Source organism: Molothrus aeneus, chromosome Z, assembly GCF_037042795.1.
Source record: "Molothrus aeneus isolate 106 chromosome Z, BPBGC_Maene_1.0, whole genome shotgun sequence".
Lineage (NCBI taxonomy): Eukaryota > Metazoa > Chordata > Aves > Passeriformes > Icteridae > Molothrus > Molothrus aeneus.
In genome coordinates, this window is record NC_089680.1 from 32,962,186 (window position 1) to 32,981,786 (window position 19,601).

The 19,601-nt window shown below is 41.2% G+C and overlaps 1 protein-coding gene across 2 annotated transcripts; it reads right to left on the bottom strand.

The window, feature by feature from the left end:
- Window positions 1–9,224: 9,224 nt before the first annotated feature.
- Window positions 9,225–19,115, bottom strand: MTX3 (metaxin 3). Of its 2 annotated transcripts, none has more exons than XM_066568828.1 (9): window positions 19,016–19,115; window positions 18,506–18,575; window positions 16,979–17,055; window positions 15,371–15,463; window positions 14,163–14,345; window positions 13,948–14,024; window positions 12,941–13,098; window positions 12,457–12,545; window positions 9,225–11,106 (listed from the first exon to the last, which is right to left on the bottom strand). In XM_066568828.1, the coding sequence occupies exons 1-9, from the start codon at window positions 19,094–19,096 to the stop codon at window positions 10,996–10,998; spliced, it is 939 nt and encodes a 312-aa protein (XP_066424925.1). In that variant the 5' UTR covers window positions 19,097–19,115; the 3' UTR covers window positions 9,225–10,995. The 2 variants fall into 2 exon arrangements, with proteins under 2 accessions (XP_066424925.1, XP_066424923.1); XM_066568826.1 differs by having other exon boundaries at window positions 9,225–11,132.
- Between the last annotated feature and the right edge of the window lie 486 nt (window positions 19,116–19,601).

Consider the following 19,601-nt stretch of genomic DNA (forward strand, 5'->3'; position numbering starts at 1 on the left):
ATGCAGTCTAATAGTTTTCTTTCTTGCTTATTTAAAGTGAAAACTCTAATGAGTGCAGCATACTCTTTCTTGCAGGTGAAATATTTCCATAGCTTCCTCTTGATATCTGAAAAAATGAAAAGCTGTTACAATCAGCATAATGACTCATTTAATAGCTCAAACAGATCTGTTCAGAAAGCAGTACAACTCATGAAGTACAAGGAATAGTTTTTGTTCCATTAGTCTGTAGGAATAGTGGCTTGGAGGAAAAGATTTCATGTCAAATAAATGCTATTAGCAAAGAGAATCCATGCTATAAATGAAGTTTTAAAATTGGGATTTGAAGACAAGTAATGTAATGTGCTCTATGTTGCAAACAGGCTTTGTTACACAACCTTTACACTGCATTTTTAAACTGAGCCACAGGTATTAGTAGCTATAAAATGTCCTCTGGTTATCTATAGGGTTACTGATTCAAGAATAAAAAAGTATTTTTTCAGAGTCAGTACCGAAACAAAGTGATGCTCTGTTTTACTTTTAGGACACAAAACCCAGGACTTGATCAGCTGGCTGCATTTACATGTAATATTATCTTAGTTTAATATGTATTGAATTTTAATACGACAAAGAACTTGACTTCTGGAATCTGAAGAGAATTGAAGTGCATTTGCTGCTTGTACTGTGACAGCCAGCATTTAATTTCCTGGAAGAATCTGCAATCACTCTGTTCAAGGTCTGCTGAGAATTGAGACTAATTGTGGTGACAAGGCATCATCAAGTTTGGCACTTCCACAGCAACTAAAGTTCTGTTCTTTTTTCCAGAGACCTAAAGACTTTAAAATACCTTTTGGGAAAGCCCACAGCTCTGCCTCATATATTTGACTCCTCAGGAAGATCATTTTCAGTGAAGAAAGAAGTTTGGGAAGGAAGGAAAACAAAATTCACTCATGCCTTAACCCAGCTGATATTGTACAAAGAAATTCAAAGGGTGAGTATTGAATCATTAGGAAGGAACAAAATAAAAAGCTTCTATCAAGAAATAATCAAGAATTTTGGTTTTTTTTACTGTATCATTTTGTCAAAAGCCCCAGAATATTCTCACTCTTAAATATTCTGGGGCAAAAAAATTACTAGTTCTCAACAAAAAGAGAACACATAATTTAGAATGTCAACCTGCTTGCTCTTTTGAGGAAGAAACCAAAATTTCACTATCCTTTCTGGTACTCTGAATACTTTTGTCTTGTACTGAAGTACTTGTAAAAGAATGCACTTTTAGCATGAGCTGCTATAGAACACCTTGGGAAAATCAGGCAAGGGGATTACAGACCGCTCTAAGTGATGAACACACAAACAGGTTCCCATGCAGGATCCTTTCTTTATATTCCTGGATATGTTGCTTGCTGCTGCAAGTCTTTCTTTGGCTTCAGCTCCTAGTACAGCACCTTTCTTCAGCTCTTGTCTTGTGACTTCTGAGGAGTAATACTGTGAGCTGTAAAAACTCCTTTGCTTTCACTTTTGATAGATGGATAAAGTGATCCCATCAGCACCTGGGGTCTCCAAGGGCACCTTGGGGCTCAGTCTCAAGAGGTGATACAGCTGCACATCAGGCTGGGATATATCTGACCACGAAAGACTCTTTGTCTTGCTTAAGTGTACAAGTGCATGAGTGAGGAGATATTAAAACACAGTAAGAAACAATTTAGGTATCCTAAGTCCTACATGCATACTGGTTTTTAAAGAACAGTATTTCAAGCTTCAGGGCCCCAAAAATAATATTCAATAATAAAATAATATATAATAATCCTTTAAAAAGAATCCTTTTACAAAAGCTTTCCTAAAGATTTGCCCCTGATCAGTAACTTTTTTCTGTGAGTTAAACAAGAGAAATGCATACATGTCTTTGCTGAAATATTTAGTTCACTATCTCCTCATTCATATGGCACAGGACATTCTAGGAACACATTCTGTTTTCCTTCTGAAAAGCAACATCATTCCAACATCCACACCAAGCACTGTGGATGTACCTGAAGTTACCAAGAAATTTCTTGCAGAATTCAGCTAGCAAATAATTGGGAAGGTCCTGAAAAACTATGAAAAGCAGAGGAGCACAAGCAATACACATGCTTGTGTCACATCAAGCTATCTCATCTGTTCAGTGCTGGTGTTTGACCTGTAAAAGTATTGGAAGCTTCTGCAAAATGCATCAGAATAAACTGATTTTGTAAAAATGTGGCAGAGGGAAAAGTGGGAGTAGGTTAATAAATCTGCCATCAAATGTAGTCAGAAGAAATAAGTAGGCAATCTAAACTCACCTATATCAACTTTAAATGATTGTGTATCAGTCCTCTCCGGGGTGTGTCAGCTTCATATGAAGAATTTCCTAACTTTTTTTGTAGCGATTATCTCAAATAAAATTTTAGGGAGATATCTACAACTAAAGGAAGTGTTACTAAAGCTGAAAACACACAGAACAGTTATTAAGACCTCAGGCCACACTAAACTGACTGAAAAATAATGAAAAGGATATCATTATTATTCAGAACTAGCAGCTAATTGCTTAATGAAAATTAGATGGTTTACATACATTTTGTTCAAATGGCCTTTGGAAGAAAAGTGGTCTGGTTTTGTTCTGTACTGGCCCATTTACGGCAATATGCTATTTCAATAATAGCTCTAACAGATCAGCAGATGCAGTGAAGCTATGCAGGTTCTAAGGCTGTTGAAAACCCTTCAAATAGCCTGACAATTCAGGGAGCAGATGTCATTCTGGCACTTACTGTTTCTTACTCCAAGAATACAATTTGTGATTCAGGAACTAAGATATTTCCTGTATGACAGTGAACAATTTTCTTAATGGTGAACAAAGAACCTCTCAAAACTGACTTTTTTTAATGTCAGACTTTGCCAGACACAAGCAAAGAACAGAATACAAGAATTCTGTGCACCAGAAACGTGAAATAAAGACTTGAGAGTGGAAAATGCAGTGTTATGCAGATGAGGGCAGGACTCTTCTACCAACATGTGCCCTTACTGAGAAGGAGGTAAGGAAGTCTTCCTTTACTCTGCCAGATAAAACAGCAACCTCATGCTCTGCAAAGATTTTCCAGACTACAAACCACTTTAGGAACTTGGTGAGTACTTTAACCAGCTCTGAAAACCAGCCCCTTGTATTTCTCAGGAACACCCACCTCTCCTGCAACAGGATGAGTCAGACAGCATCCAGGAGCTTCATTCCAGGAATCTGGCCCACTCAGAAACCCAGAAAAGAAGCACAGAGAACTGACATTTTCTTGATAAAAGGGAAAGCACAGTGAGCAAACACTCTGGACAAAGTCTACCCTGAACATTGAACAAAAGGCCCTAAAATTGCGATGGGCTTCTCTTCAAGTGTTTGCCTTAATGAACTATACAGGTTAGTAAAAGAGACATCTGCCCCCACTTTTCTATCACTAATATCACAGCTTCCTTCATTTAAATTGTGCATCAGGCTTGTTTCTGAGTCAATCCTTGTCACAGCTTTGGGTTAATTTCTGATGTCCCAAGACAGGGCATCCATATTTATTTGCCTTAGTACCAACCAGTTATTAAATCCCAGGACAAAAGCTGTAAAAACAGGAATGGTAAGATCTTAACATGTATTGGAACTTCCCAAACTAAACATGCTGAGCAATTATACGGACAGCTGGCAGCTTCAGGTTCAGTCTTCCTCCATCTGGTGGGACCAGAGGAGAGAAAACTGGAACAACTCCAGTGTCAAGATACACCAACGTAATTCAGGAGCCTTCTACACCAAATCAACATAAGCATGACCTAGTGTGACCTGAGGCTGACCCAAGAGAAAGATGAGCTGGTAATTTGAGGAGAAATGTGGGTAGTGACCACTGTCTTTCACTGGGGGACTGTCACTTCAATTGTCCGAGTTCTCTTTGGAGTCTCTGGTGGAAATTGATGTCCACTGATCAGGGCTACAAGCAGCACAGAGCCCTTGGGGATTTCTGTCATGACTGCCCATTGCTGGAGGCAGTATCTAGCTGATAGGGTGCCTCCCACAAAATATTCTTCAGGGAAAAAAAAAAAAAGTAGTCTGCCTCCTTAAGTCCTTTTGAGCATATCACTCCATTGCTATCTTCTCTGCACTGGGTGCCACTGATTGCCAACACCATTTCAACACTTCATCTTCCCTCTGTAAACACAGCTACCTAGCTCAGCTAAAATAAGGACACCAGCTAAACAGAATAATCCTTGTGTGCAAGCTAAGAAAGCAAATGGAACAGGTGGGAAACTGCTTTCTTACCCCATGGAAGCCAAGGGGATTTCTGAGATTTTCATATCCTGCACCAAGGAAACAGGACCTTTCAGGGATTTTTGCGAAAAATAAGGTACTTCTGCCCACTGCAGAGAAGCTACTAATCCATTGGCTCAGACACTTGCCAAGAGCTGTGGAGCAGCCAAAATGAGTTATCACTTTCCTTAATTGAGAGCAGAGATCTGAAATCCCTTTCCCACGTAATCACAGAGTTATCAGCTATTCCAGGAGAATTTGTGCTTGCTCTGTATCCATCAGTTCCCTTCTCTCCTCTCCAAATTTTTATCTGGGTATGAGCAATCCTTCCTGTCCAAATCACTACATTTTTTTGCAGAACATGTAGGTGTAAATAATTACCTTTTTCCATCAGCAGTTTCAGCAGGACATGTCTCACTGGCCATGGAGGTGCTGTAGCTCTTCCCCTTACCATGGCTGCTGCTGAGCAGTTGTGTGTTGGTTTTACATGTCTTGGTTTTTGGTGGGAAGTGATCTTCTGTGAGAAGCTTCTGGAAGCTTCCTCCGTGCCTGGCAAAGCCTGTCCTTGGCTGGCTCTGAGAACAGACATGCTGCTAAGCCAATTATAGAAGCTGGTAATGCCTCTGTAATGACATATTTAAGAAGGAACTCAAAACCGTGCGCAGTTCTTCCGAGGGGTGGGGAGGTGCGGCGGCCGGGGCCATCCTGGCACTGTGAGTGTCCATGTGGCCAGTGTGACTGTGTGGCCAACAAGCCTTGCCTGTCGTGCCACCCTCAGCCAGATGTGCTGTGGGCAGAAGGACAGGGGCAGCAGCAGCAGCTTCTCTCTTTTCTGCACCCTGCATGGGGAGAGATGTAGAATGGCGCCAGCGCTGTGGCTGGCGGGGCCACATGGCCTGTGGCAGGAACATGGCAAGTGACTCCTCAGCATGGATCCAGATGAGATCGACCTTTCAGCACTGTGAAACCCTATAACGACCTTTCAATTGACAGAACTTGAGAATAGTACCTATGGACAACAATTTTCTTCCAAGCCAGAGAATAGGAAGAGGTAAAGTCACGTGAGGAGAACCAACATGGTGGCACTGAGGTCAGTAAAGAAAGAGGGAGAAGAAGTGCTCCAAGTGTCAAAGCTGAAATTTTCTTCTGCAAACTGTGCTAAAAGACTATAGTTAAGTAAGCTGTCCCCTCTGCAGCTCATCAGGTCCCCAAGATACATGCAGAGATCCAAAAGGATGCCAAAAAACTGCACTATACTACAAAAAACTGCACTCGGGTGGACGAGTAACTCACAGGCAACAGTTTTGGGAAGCCTGTTTTGCCCATGAGGAGGACTCATGTTTGCAGAAGACTGGGTGGGGCTGCTGCTCATGAGAAGAGAACCAAGTTGGAGAAGTTCATAGAGAACTGTCTCCCATGGGGGGATCTCGCAGTACAACAGAAGACTTTTTTTCCCTGAACGAACAGAAGAAAATTCAAAGTAATGAACTGACTAAAACCCCCATGTTTTGTCTCCCTGCGCTGTAAATGGGAAAGAGGGAGGGGCTGGGAAGAAAAAGTGTTCTAAAAGTTTATTTTAGTTCTTATTACCCTCTTTTAAATCTCTTAATAATGAAATTTTCTTTATACCTTTTAAATATGACCCTATTTTGCCCTTGTGTTTTTTCCCTGATCCTTATCTCAACCCATGAACCCTTTGGGTTTTTTCCCCTCCTCTGCTCAACTATAGCAGAGGAGAATGAATTAACAGTTTTTGTAGATGCTTGGTCTTTCAACCATGTCAAACCATGACAAGTTGTAACATACTGCTGAAGGGATTTTCAGAGATGTCTTTCACTAGTGGCCAACTCAGAGCAAAACTCACTGTGAAATCCTGGCCTGAACATAGCCCAGTATATGTTCAGTGTATGTTTCTTTTCACCACAGCAAATGACAACGCAAGCAAAATGAACTCCACTTCCATCACTTGGAGGTTGCTTTGGGTAAGTCAGAGCTTTGCAGGGACTTCCACTTTTTTGTTTGTGCTCTCCCTCTCTCACCTCTCTGCTCCTGACAAACAAAAACTGTGAGGTGTCTGTGTGAGTTGGCAGGCTGCCTAGCTGCCCTTGTCAAAATGGCTTGGTAAATTTGACCTGAGTACTGAATGTTTACACAAGGATTGCTTCTACTTAATGAGCTGCTTGATACTCAGGGCATATAATTTCTGTGCACTGAGGGCTTAAATGACTGGCCACATTCTGAATTTTGAAAACAGTAAATCACCAACAGAAACCACACGTAACACTTGAACATATACAAGATTGGAACATTGACATTCATGATGAATAAAACCCATGTGATTTTAAAGATAAATGAGCAAAAGGGAGGTGAACAGCACTGAAGAACATCCTTGTGCCATGGGCTGGTATACTGCAAGATCTTGCTTGCTCAGGAAGTACAGTGATTCCTGGTCTCAGCTTAACTTTTAGTGAAATACAGTAAACTGTGCTCACTTGGTCCTGCACTGAGGCAGACTGGCCTAGCACATTACAAATATTTTTTTACCAAACTTGCAGCAAGTCACTGGATTCCCCCCATGTTTTGCCCACAAGAGCAGCATATTGTAACTCATGAAGCAGCCTTTCAGTCCCAAATACCATGACATTCATAAAACTCTGACAAGAAGTCATTGAGAGTGAAAACATGGCCCTGATGCCTCTCCCTTTATCACCTTTTCTTTCCTTCTCCTTCCTAGGTTCTCTGTCCAATCTGATCTGATAAATTTAGGGAGCTGGGATTCTATTCCTGGGACCTTTCCTCCAGGCACAAACAGCAAACCAGCATGGCACAGGGAACCTGGACTTAGTTTTTCCCTTCTTTGCTTTAACACATCCCTCAGACACTGCAAAAAACTCACTTGCCATCCTGGCAGCTACCTCTGATAGAGAACTCAGCTCCAGAACTGCTCCTGGCCCTTATGTCTGCTGGGCAGGTCTCCATTGGGTGAGGAGGGGACCATAGTGTGGTGCTTGGCCTCTGCCCTGCTGTCCAGACCAGGACACAAGGCACTACAGGAGGATTAAGCCCCACATCACCATTACCCTGGCATGGCTGGGTCTCACACAGGTGCAGGACAGCAGAGTTGCTGAAGGCCTCCAGGCCAGATATCACATACCCTTAGCCTGGCAAGTGGGGAATAGCTTCTCACCAATAAACATGCCTATGATCAACTACTTAGGACATCTTGTTGCCAACTGCACAGACCATCCAGATTTTTGAGCTACAGTATAGTTTGTCAAGCTAACATATAAAGCTGGTCTGCCTTTCTGCATGGGGGGGGGGGGGGGAAAGAAAGTGCACTATAAATGGTTCCTGCTGCAATGCCAAGAATTATACTAAGGGAAAGAAACCTGCTCAAGGGAGTCTGCAAACCATTTTAACCAGGAATCAAATAGGGTGGGCTTTTTTTCTTAATGGAGTGTTATGCTACATTAGCAAAAGTAATGGGACATCATGAATGTGTAAGCGATGTAAGTGAAAAGCCTAATATAACAGTATTTTCAGAATGGGGGTGGGGGAGGGGGAGAGGAAAAGGGGAAGGGAGCAGCAGACATTTTTGAAGCAGTCTTGGAAGTGTTATATAGAACATATTTGTAGCTATTAATTTGTAACCTTTTTAATCTCATTTCTTCTGGAATATATATATACCTACAATTAGGTGACACAGAAGAACACAAAATAGCCCTAAGGATATCTACATACAGCTTTCACCAGAAAATTGCCTGGGAGCAGGGGCATTAAATTTGCAATCTGCCAAAGTGGTCCACTCCACTTATAACTGGCAGCTGGATAAGTTGCCTTCAAGGTAAGATCTGTTCCTAGCCACCACCTTTCCAGGGGGAGGGCAAGGAGGATGAGGCTCATCAGCTGCCATGGTAGCAGCATGGCCCTGGAAACCCAGTGGTATATCCCACACTTGCACATCGTAGGTGTGTGCACCAGAAGCCAGAAGGGAACATGTGAACCCCAAGTACTAAGAGATTGCAGAGCTGCAGAAGCTACAGCAGCCAGTGCTCTGCACACAAGGCAGGCTGCAAACAGTGGTTCCAAGGCCACACCACTGCTGCCCAGGCAGAAGGCTGCCTGACTCCTTGTTTCAGACCACCCACCAGCTCAGCAGTGGAGGAAAAGCCAACCACCACAGCAGGTTTTCATCTTATGGTAGAGTTAGGCAGCCAGGGCTTCCTTTGCACACAGCAGAACAGCACATGTCCAGGACTCAATCGTTAGGTATCTGCTCTAAGGAGACAAATCACACCTCGATCCCATCTTTCTCCCCTAGCCAGAGAAACAGCTTTGATTATTTCAGATGAAGAGAGTTACTCAAATTGACCCCACCCTGGAAAGCATTCACCTCCCAGCTTCAGAACTCAGGCACACAAAATATGCCAGGGTAAACTAATGGGCAAGCCTGAGTTACCAGGCCAGGGATGACACTGCCCACATAAATTCACCTTGAATTCACCTTGGATAGAAAGTGAAATAAGGAAGTGTATGGCTTTGCAACATCGCTGTTTGCCTGGGATGGTGTGCAAGACTGCAGGCAATGTTTGCTGTGACCTCCAGCCCTGTTGTCCTCTGCTATCAAGTGAATGAAGTTCCATAAACACTGGTTTACCAAAATTTCAGTCAGCCCAATCACATGGCCCAAAGCTCACATTTAGTAAGATCAGCAAATGTGTGCCTCCTCATTCCATTTCCCAAAAGCAGTTGTTTTGAAAGAAAGGAATGGTACTGAAGAGGTGTGATAAAAATTTAAAATCTGATCTCATGAATATGCTAAGATGCTTCCATTTCTTGTCCTAGCAGTCAGCAGCATTTTTTGTTGGGTTTTTTTTTAATAGACAAGATAAAACTTTTCTACAAGGAAATAAGCAAAACACTGAAAAAATTCAATGTATATACCACAAATACTCTACCAAAATTCCACTAAAAATGCAGAATTTTAATCTTGGAATAACAATCCTTTTTACAAAGAGATTTTATAGGCTGAGTGTATGCATTCACAAAAGCGACAAACTAAGGCATATTCTCCATAGCCGTGTTTGTAAAAGAAAAGCTCTGGAAAGCTATGTGACATGATCTCACATAAATCTAAATCTTGTCAAGGTACAGGCAGTATGAATTTTAAACATTTAAATTACTTTTGCATGTAATGGACTGTCAGTTTATACAGTTATGAGTATGAGCTAAATTAATTTCAAATCACTGCAACAAATACTCTAGTAAGAGCATGAAGCCTTAACAGTATTTTAAAGTGCTCATTAGAAATCCATTTCAATTAAGAAATGTTAAAGATATTACATTCCTTACATATCAAGTCCAAAGGTACAATATGTACACAATCTACCATCTTGTCTTTACAAATAGGAAGTAATTTATCTGTGTATCTCAAACATGACTAGTAGCCAAAGTGAAGCTGAAAGACTCTCTTGATTTGGCCAGAAAAACAACAAAATATCCCCCCCAGAACAGTTATCCCACATATACTGCTATCAGAATTCTGTATCTGAAGCACTGCCACTTTGGCCAATCTCCTTGTCTAATTTTCTTTACACCTACTCATGAAGCATCTGCCAGTACTTTGCCAGTAAAAAATTACAGCATCTCTCTTGTAACAGAATTGCTTCGGTCTCTAGAACTGGGAAGGCTTCTGTTAAAGACAAAATGTAACTGAACAGAATAAATATGCCCTGCAATATACCACAGTTTGCAAAGAGAAAAGAGCTCTTAACTAAATAGCCCATCATATAACAAAAATTTTGACAGTTGTTAGTTAATTTTTGGATCAACTGTAGTGCTTATTAAAAAATAAGATGAAACTAATTAAGAGGCATTTGTGACATTTAAAAGCCTACATCAGCTTTCTTATACAGCCCTAACCTATCCCTTTCAATCCATAGATGCAGTACATTTGCTAGTTAAGTCTTGTCCTGATAGCAACTAATCAAACGTTTCCACTCACTACAAGTTTTCTGTGATTTTGACTTAACAGTTTTGCAGCATGTGGTTATTACTCTGTGCACAGGTTAAGCCTGTTTCACACAAAGGACTAATTCGAGGTACTGTGAAATGTTAGCACTGTGCATCATTTTAATCCCCATAGCGCACATGCTTTTCAATAATCCCCTTCGAAGTACATGACAAATTTTCAAAGATACAAACAACCATAAAACACAAATCCCAAATTCATTAAAGCACAATAAAAATATTTACGTTCCTGTCATTGATTTCATGTCTCAGCTGCCATGAATGGCAACATTTTGTCTTTTCAGACTTTGCAACTGGACTTTGTCCTTTTCAGACAAAGAGCATACCCACTCACATACAGTAACATGATTACAGTAAAATCAAAACCCACAAAATAAAATAATAGTGAACATTCCATAAGCAGATTCTTAACTTTAGGTAAACATTTCTGCAAGGCTAAAGGCAAAAATATGCTGTACAAAATCATATTAACATCTGCAGTAATAAGCTTTGTTTAGCTTAGCTTAGCTTCAGCGTAGTGTGTGGCCAGCCTGATCTATGCAATTTCTTAAAAGAACAAGTAGATAGAAGATTGTAAAGCTGCAGTTCTTCTCTACTTGTACCCATTAGCAGATTCTTCCCTTGCAAAACATTCATGTGTAAAAAAGATCTACTGTGGCACTCAGTTGAGTTACAAAACACACATTTATGGGCAACAGGAGATGTCAAGGTGATAAACGACTCATTGGACTGCTTTCTTCTCCTCCTGCAGCAAGCTTGAGTGTTGTGAGCTTACGAGGGGGATGCTGAGGACTCTTGCGAAGGTTGTCGTCCATCTGCAGAGAAACAATGAGAGCCGGATCTGGCAACAGCAGAATATAGATTGTACAATTAGTCTTATTTGTCATCATTAATACTGGGTTGGTTGGTGTATGCTTACTGTCAGGACCAGCAACAACTGCTGCTTTGGTTTCTTTCCACTCCCAAATATACGTTTGTGTTAGAGCTGCTAATCATTCCCTTACATATAATGCATCAAACCCAGGGCACCTGGATGTTCTTCTGCTCAAGTTATCTGGTCAAGATTACTGAAGGAAGCAACACCAATTCTAAGAGGTCAAATATTGTACAATAACCAAATGCTGAGAAGGCAGATCAAGAGTCAAACTGCTAACAATGGATGCTTCTGTATATTCAGCAGCATGCAAGAATAAAATCTTTTGAAATCAGAAATGTTCTGGAGATGCTGAATGAATTTGTATTAGTCACACATTTCAAAAAGTACGTAATAAAGCACTTGTGATAAGACCTTTTCAAAGACAGGTTAAAATTAATCTCTGGATATAAACAATTTACATTGTCCTAGGAAATCACTCTAATGCCCTATGTGCAATGTAGTCTGAAAAGGTTTAGTTGGTACAGAATAAAAGCACAGGGGAGATCTGCAGAGGCTGTCTAGTCTACTCCATTTCTTCAAGTCAAGATCAGATTTTCCTTAGTCATGCCTGACAAATGTCATTGTTTAAAATTTCCACAGCCACACTTCAATGACAGAAAAAGCATCAATACCTAATGCTACAAAAGCTGAGCATAGTTAACAATCTATTTCACACACTGATCTTTCTCAGAATAAATGCCTTCTACCCTTTCAGTAAGAGTGTTCTATCTACATGAAAAGGCTAATTCTTCACAAGTATTTTTCAGTTAAGTTGTATAGCTTTTGATAGGCGCTGAGTGACAGCCTTAGAAACAGAGAACATGAGAAAAAACAGCTAGATGCAGAACAAGGAGGAGAAGAGTGACTGCTGGGTAGTTACTACAGCATGCAGCTGGGAGCAAGGAAAGCTGGCGATCAGTCTTAGTTTGCAGGACCATTTCTGAGTTTTGACCAATACATTTTCCTCCTTCTTAGCTGAATGTACACTTGCAGAAAGATACCACTCTGTTGGTGTGCACACCTGCAAGACAATGTTCTTTTGGTTGTATTAAAAATACTTTTTAGTGCAAGGCTTCATTAATTCCTCCTTCCAAATGATGTAATATCCTTCCCGCCTCTCTACACACTCACTAGAAAAGAAGTAATTAAAATAAAGTCCACTGTACAGTTGCAATTGCCATGCAAGGATATCTGTGAACAAGTAACCACAACAAAGCAGTAAAATTAAAGATACTGAAGCAAAAGTAACCTTTTCAATCAAGTTGGATTCCTTATTTACAAGCTGTGTGAGTTTCTGCAGATTAGCATCTGCTGTATCGTGTCCAGCTGGAGAATGGCCTGGAGAGTGAAGGCAGAAAGATGAAGAGTGAAAAAGTATTTACAGAAGCTTTTAAATTCTTAAAAAAATAAAGTCACATTGAAGAGAATTCATGCAGTATTTTAACGCAAAGAAGAATTTAAGTGTAAAAGCCATTCCATGTGAGAAAATAAGAACTACAAAGCATGAGCTGTAAGATTTTGCCAATGCTTGACAGAATCTAAAACTGAGTATTAACACTTGCTTTTAATTTTGAATCCTTTCTGCCCAACTTTAGAAGTTTCTTCATTTCCCCACAGAAAGTCTAGCATAAACTACATGAAATCTAATCTGCCTTGGTTCACAGGTGGAATCCTGGAGCACTAATCCCAATATGGGTACAAATGACAAAAAGGAGAAAAGAAACACAACTTACCTGAGACAGTTAACCTGAAGTAGGAAGTTAAAATATCATCACAAAATCGGCACAGATTGGGAAGCTGTTTCAAGTGCTCTTGCAAATGTACCCTCGGGAAGCACACTTTATAAATTGGTGCAAGGAAACCAAACACGAAGGCATCCAAGGTGGTAGGCCTAAAAGAGTGACAGGAAAACACTGAAGTGACTTGAGATAAGACTTTTACAACGTAGTTTTCCGTGTATGTCAAATACCACTCAGGAGACAATACAGTCAGTGCTTCTGTAATTCCACCTTTGCCTATCGACCTGGTAAATGCTTTGTACCAACTATCTACTCCTTTCAGCATCTCTTAACTAGAGACATGCTGACAAGCTGAAACAGTAATGTCAGCATCACAACACAGTCATGCTATCCCATACACTGATAAGCAAGCCCCTCTAAAACACCTTTCTGGCACCATAAAATTCGTGCAGGGCACCAGGGGACCAGGATCCTCCCTCATTGAGGATCAACTGCTAAACTTCAATTGCTAAAGAAGAGATCATGCTTTTCAGGACCTGTTTGCTCTGTGTTGCTAGCCCTACCTGCTCCCTGCTCTGCACACATACACAGGAAAAGTGTTCCTGGACCTATGCCCTCCTCCCATGAGGGCAGTAGTAGCACCTCAGCCTAAAGCATTTTTTCTTACATACAAAGCCAGGAGGAGACATTCAGTAGCTAGAAAAGGGTTCTCCAGTGCACCTCACATTTTCTTAGCAGCTGTGGGAAGCATTTCTCTCTCTGTGGAACAAAGTAGGATAAGAGAGACACCACCTTGACTCAGTCTGACCACCTCATTTGTGCCCTGTTTGCTTATTCAGCTTTATCTGAAAAGCAGACCGTGAGACATAAAACTACTGGCAAGCACTTTTAACATTCTGGGAGGTTAAAAACAAAACAGAAAGTTCAAGTGTTCATAGAGTGGTGTGGTACTTTTTTCATTACTCATTTACCAAAATCATTTTTAAAAAAATCACACTCACGTATCTCCAAAGAAAAACTGAGATGTTCCCAATCTCTTCGACAGGAGATTCAGGCACTCCTTGGCATCTCTGTATATCTGATGAGACACAAGAGCCCTAGGTGTAGCCATGCTGGTATGCACAGAACCATTCATCGTTTAACAGTGTGCTAAATTGTTTAAGTTCTTGTCTTTGACAGAACCAACTTACAGAACTCCTTACTGCATAACCCATACCTGTGCTTCCACTTCAGTGAGACTGTAGAGTGGAGGGCCTCCCTTGGTCAGCAAAATCCTGTTCAGCGCTTCCCTGGACATCTTTCCAGGCAGATACAAACTCAGTGGGAAGGCAATCCTTGAGGCAAACCATGGCTTTGTAACACTGCAGTAATTTTCAGCCTCAATCCAGAAAGTGTGCAGCTGTATCAACACGAGGAAAAATGTAACTGAAATTTCAATGTCATGAGTAGACATCTCATGACATCTGATATGCAAGATCTCTCTCAGAAAAGCAAAAGAACCAGGAATTACTGTAATTTAAGGCTATCAAGCTCTGTAGAGGAATATACTAATCCTCTGAGTGCAGGATTACACGAGTAAGGAAATAATTATCTTCCAAATAAAGAAAAACACCAAAGATATTACCGAGATCTATATGCATCTGTATAAAATTACATACACATTATATGTACAGATACGTACACACACACACACACAGAGTATACTGAAATTATATTGCAAAAGAGTTGCATACAGAGACATAAAGCAACAGGTTTGAAGTTCCTGGAATTTTGCTTTGAAATTTTGTATAAATCTTAAAATACAAGATACTACAGAATTATGAATTTGAAACCAAGGTCAGCTGAAAAGGCTAGCTCATGATACCATCTGGTCAGAGTACTTTTCACTGTACAAACTGAAGCCAAAGTCATCCAAGAGAATCAGTATCTGTGAGTCTTACAGCTCTAATGTAATTACACTGAAATGGTGAGGGCAAATGGCCATGTATTTATACCCTGTATTCAGAACTGAAAAATTAAACTAGTTATGGGCATTTTAATTTATTAGAAGTTTTAACTCAACAGTTCAAAAGGCTTTCAGTTGTGTGTCACATCAGACACATCTTAATTAAAAGTTTTTCAGGAAATCAAATGAACCAAAAATGGCCACAATAAGGTGTTTTCAGGATACTGTTCCCCAAACACCAACAGAAAAAAAAAACCCTAAGTAAGTGTCCTTTTAAATGTCTTTCATAAATCTACTGTTATTACTTGACACTTCACAAACACACACTTATTTCCTTTTAAAAAGTTGGTAGGCAGTAATTCCAAAAAACAGACTAACAAAACAACTATGTTCCAGCCAGTGCTGTGGCTCTCACATTGGGCACCTCTGTATTCAATTCCAAGTATTTGGACCATTACAAAGTATTTATTAATATTTACCAGAGCAGGAAGCAATTTCTCTTCAAGTAGTGCAATATATGCCAGTGTATCAGCTCCTTGTTTTGCAGACAAATCATAATCAGCATTGTATTTCTATGAATTAAAAAAAAAAAAAATAGACTTACGACGAACTTTCAAAAACATTATCACTGGAAAGTTACTTCAAACTTAACACCTATCAAGGCAGTAAATATATATACAATATTTGGAACAGAAAGCATGCACTCAACAGAATTTTCCTCTAGCTTTTCTACCTTCCCATTCCTAGAGCTTTGGGCCCTCCTATTTCCAAAATAATTCTTGTGTCTGCTTTCTATTGGTTTCCAAGCAAATGTCCAGTGACACACAGGCAATTTTTCAATACTGAGGGATGTAGCAAACCTCTAGTAAATCTCCACTGTTATTTTTCAAGAAGCATCTGACACTTCAGAAGGTGTAAGCATAAAAAAACAAGCATGCATTCCCATATTTTGCTTTTAATGAACATTCTAGAAGTTAAGAAATTGGATGGTAACAATGTAAGGGAGCAAATATACAGAAATATACAGCAAAATTAACGCAGTTACTGACTGAACTTTTAATTCTAACAGTGGATTCTTCTAAGGTACATTATAAGGATTGAAAAACTGGGGGAGGGGGGAGAGTGAGTAGATTGCTTCATTAATTTATAAACAAAGGGCCAGTGCTGACACTTGAACATCTGAAAAGAAAGCATACAATTGTTATACTTTAACACAAACAAGGGCTTTTCCCCCCAACACTATGGAGCCTTTGGTATTCACATGAATACCAAATTCAATCCAAATGAATCTGAAACTTCAAAATTTCAAAAGAACTGTCTAAAATTCCATCTCAACTGCAGTTCTCATTTCTGTTTTTCTCCCCACAAAGATTTGAAGTTTCACTAACATGGCACTCATCAGATCATATGGCCACACAGGAACTGCATTTCTAATGTAAAAGCAGAATAGTGGGCTAGAGGACCATCTTGGGAATAAAAAGATGATGCCATGGTTTATTAGGTATCTTTATGCTTTGTGAAAAGAAGAAACTGTACAGCTTTTTTCTTTGTGTACAAAACATTAGGAGTCCTACAAAAGGCAAGCAAGAGTCCATAAGCTGGTGTGCATCAAGAAATGCCTGCAGACCTTTTTATGTTACAAGCTATAGAAAAAATACATAGATTAAAAACAATGCTGGCTGTATATATTAACTTTCAAAAAAAAAGAGCACTGGGAAATGACGCATTTAAACTGTTAACTAAACTATGGTATCCTAGGTCTGCAAAGTCATAATGACATTGAAAATGTTATAATTACAAGCAGGGTGATCAGTACGAAACTGCTCAGTTAGGGACAGTTTGTTGTCCTTTTCAATTTTTTTTTTTTTCATTGTTATTTTTAAATCTTTTACACAACTAATGATAAAACTTTTAAACAGCAAATTCTTGTCTACCATTTTCCAATTCTCATGCCAGCATGAGAAAAAGAAAAGCACTGAGTCTGAACTAAACTCCAGGTTTTTGGAAGCCTGTATCAGTGTATACAAAGGAGACATGCAAGAGTCACTGAGAGTCGGGGAAAACAGATCTTTTTGAAAGAGAACTACCTGCTTTCTTAAAAAGTTTAGTATTTTTGCTGGCTGAGAAATAACAATGTCTTCTGATACCAGGACTGGTAGATCTCCTAGAAGGCATAAATAATACAGTTAATTTGTACAGATGACTTTTAACTAGAAAGCAATCAGTCACGTTATGTACTTTCCTTTTCTCAATACCATGCTCTCATTTTTCTAACATGTAAACATAAACTTAAAATTTTACACAGCAGGAGAGTTCCAAAAAGGTAACAAATACTTTACTAATAAAAAACATTAAAAAGGGTAATATCAAATCAGACTGAAGCCAGTGTTTTTTGCTAGGTATCCAATACTTTGAAAACCAGGCTACTTGTCTGGATTTCAGATGTTCATCTTAAGACAGAAATTCTAGCTCAGTCCAACTGCCCTCTCAATTCATCCACCTCTGAGCCTCTTTCCAATTTTTCCTTGTCCTTCCCCTCCAAATCTATTTTAACCATCTTTTGTTCTCTAGCCTTGCTAGAAACAATGCCCAAGCTACCACTACATAAACACGAATTACTAAAAGAACTAAGTACTTCCCTTTGGCAAGAAGTTGACTGGACAGCCTTTAGTCATAAGACTGCAGGATCAAAGCCTACAGAGTGCAAAGTCGCTGTGACAGGATCTACCTTATGGCACATTCACAACAGAACTGCCAGAATGAGCCCAATGGGACAGTGCTAAATACTATTAAATTATCAATTATCACCAACAATTACTATTTAAACTGCTTTCTTAACTGATTTTATGTATTTTCCTTATGAAGATATCCCCCAAATTTCTACAAGTCCACCCAGCTAGTTCTTGGTATTTTCCCCTAACAGGAAATAACACACTGAAAACCAAGAACCAAAGGCTCCACTTCTGCATGAATACAGTACTACCTGAACTGATTAATGTGGTTAAGTCTAAGTGACATTAACCCTGCAGTGATTTTACCTCTCTTAAATACACCAAGACAATAACTGCTGAGTGAACAAATAAGCAATGAATAGAAGCATCCAAAACAAAGAAGTCCTCTCTGACAGCTTACCTTCACCTTTTCTCAGTCAAACCCTCTAATTCAACACAATACCAAACATCCCAGCTAGTGTAACTGTGCTGAGGTTCACATTCCACTTCCACCTGTACCAACTAATTAAGCTATGGGTAATTAAACAGCTCTTCCATACACATGTCTAGTTACTACCTTCATAAATATGCAAAGTGCAAAAAGCTTACAAATTTGCTTTCACTACACCATCAACTGAATGAAACGGTTATGTACTTGGCATTACTGCTTTGTTAACTGTCTCTTGCCTCACCCATACACATTATTAATAAACTGTCCTCTAGAGCACTTTATTTATGACTTCCATTATTTCATTCTCTCAAATTCATCACACTTGATCCTGTGAAGTCATTCAATTGGGGCACACTGCATTCATGAACACAAACCCAATGCAAACACAGAAACTGGAACCTACACTTGTAACATGGCTGTGATTAGAGCAATAAAGGCTGCAAAGATGGTACCTTTCGGAGTTCTCCAGGACTTATTTATAGTATTCACTGTCAGGGGAGCACCAGAAAATTTGGCGTAAGCCTGCAATAAAGATTGGAGGGCAGGGAAGAAAACGTGTCACAATGTGTAAGAAAAGCATAAAACAAGGCTTCAGAAACTGTGTTAAACACCTTCGTGCACTGAGGACCAACCACCAGCAGGTGCGCGACGGGTATCGGCTGGGCTTCATTGCCCTGAGGAGGCTCCAGGGAATGCTGGGCAGAGGCCCCGCTACCCCCGGGAAGAGCGGCAGCGCCGCCGGGAAGGGCTCGGTGCCCCCGGGAAGGGCGGCAGCGTTGCTCGTGTCTCCCGCGGGGAACGAGCCAGGCGCGCACCGCGGGCCCAACATCCCGCCTCCCACCCCCGGCCTCTCCCGAGGCAAGAAGGAGCTCCGCGGACGTCCGTGCGAGCAGCGGGCAAGCCCCGGGGCGCCGGCGCTCCCTCCCTCCCTCCCGGGCCGGACGGTGGCCGCCGCCCGTTACCATGACGGTGAGAGACTCCGGGTGCAGGGACGGCAGCCCCCAGTCTCCTCCCCAGCAGCTCAGCTCCATGGGAGCCGCCATCTTGTCCGCCGCTTCGACAGGGCAGCGCGGCGCTGCTCCCCCCGCATGGCGGCGCCAGAGCGCCCGCGGCCGCGCGCGGGGCCCGCAGAGGGCTGAGAGCGCCGCCCGGAGGGACGCGACCGCACGGGCTCCTGCCCCGGGATCCGCCGCCGCACGGGCTCTTGCGCCCGGGATCCGCCGCTGCAGGGGCTCCTGCTCCCGGGAACCCCTGCCCGGCCTCCTGCTCCCGGGATCCGCTGCCCGCGCTCGGGGCGGCGAGTCACCGAATCAACTGGGTTGGAGAAGGCCTCTGAGATGATCGCGACCAACTTTTGGCCGAACACCGTGTCAACCAGACCATGGCACCAAGTGGCACATCCGGGTTTTCCTTGAACACCTCTAGGGATGGTGACTCCACCACCTCCCTGGGCAGCCCATTCTAGTGTCTAATCACCCCTTCTCTGAGGAAATTCTTCCTAATGTCCAGCCCAAAGCTCCCCTGGCACAGAACTTAAGACTATGTCCT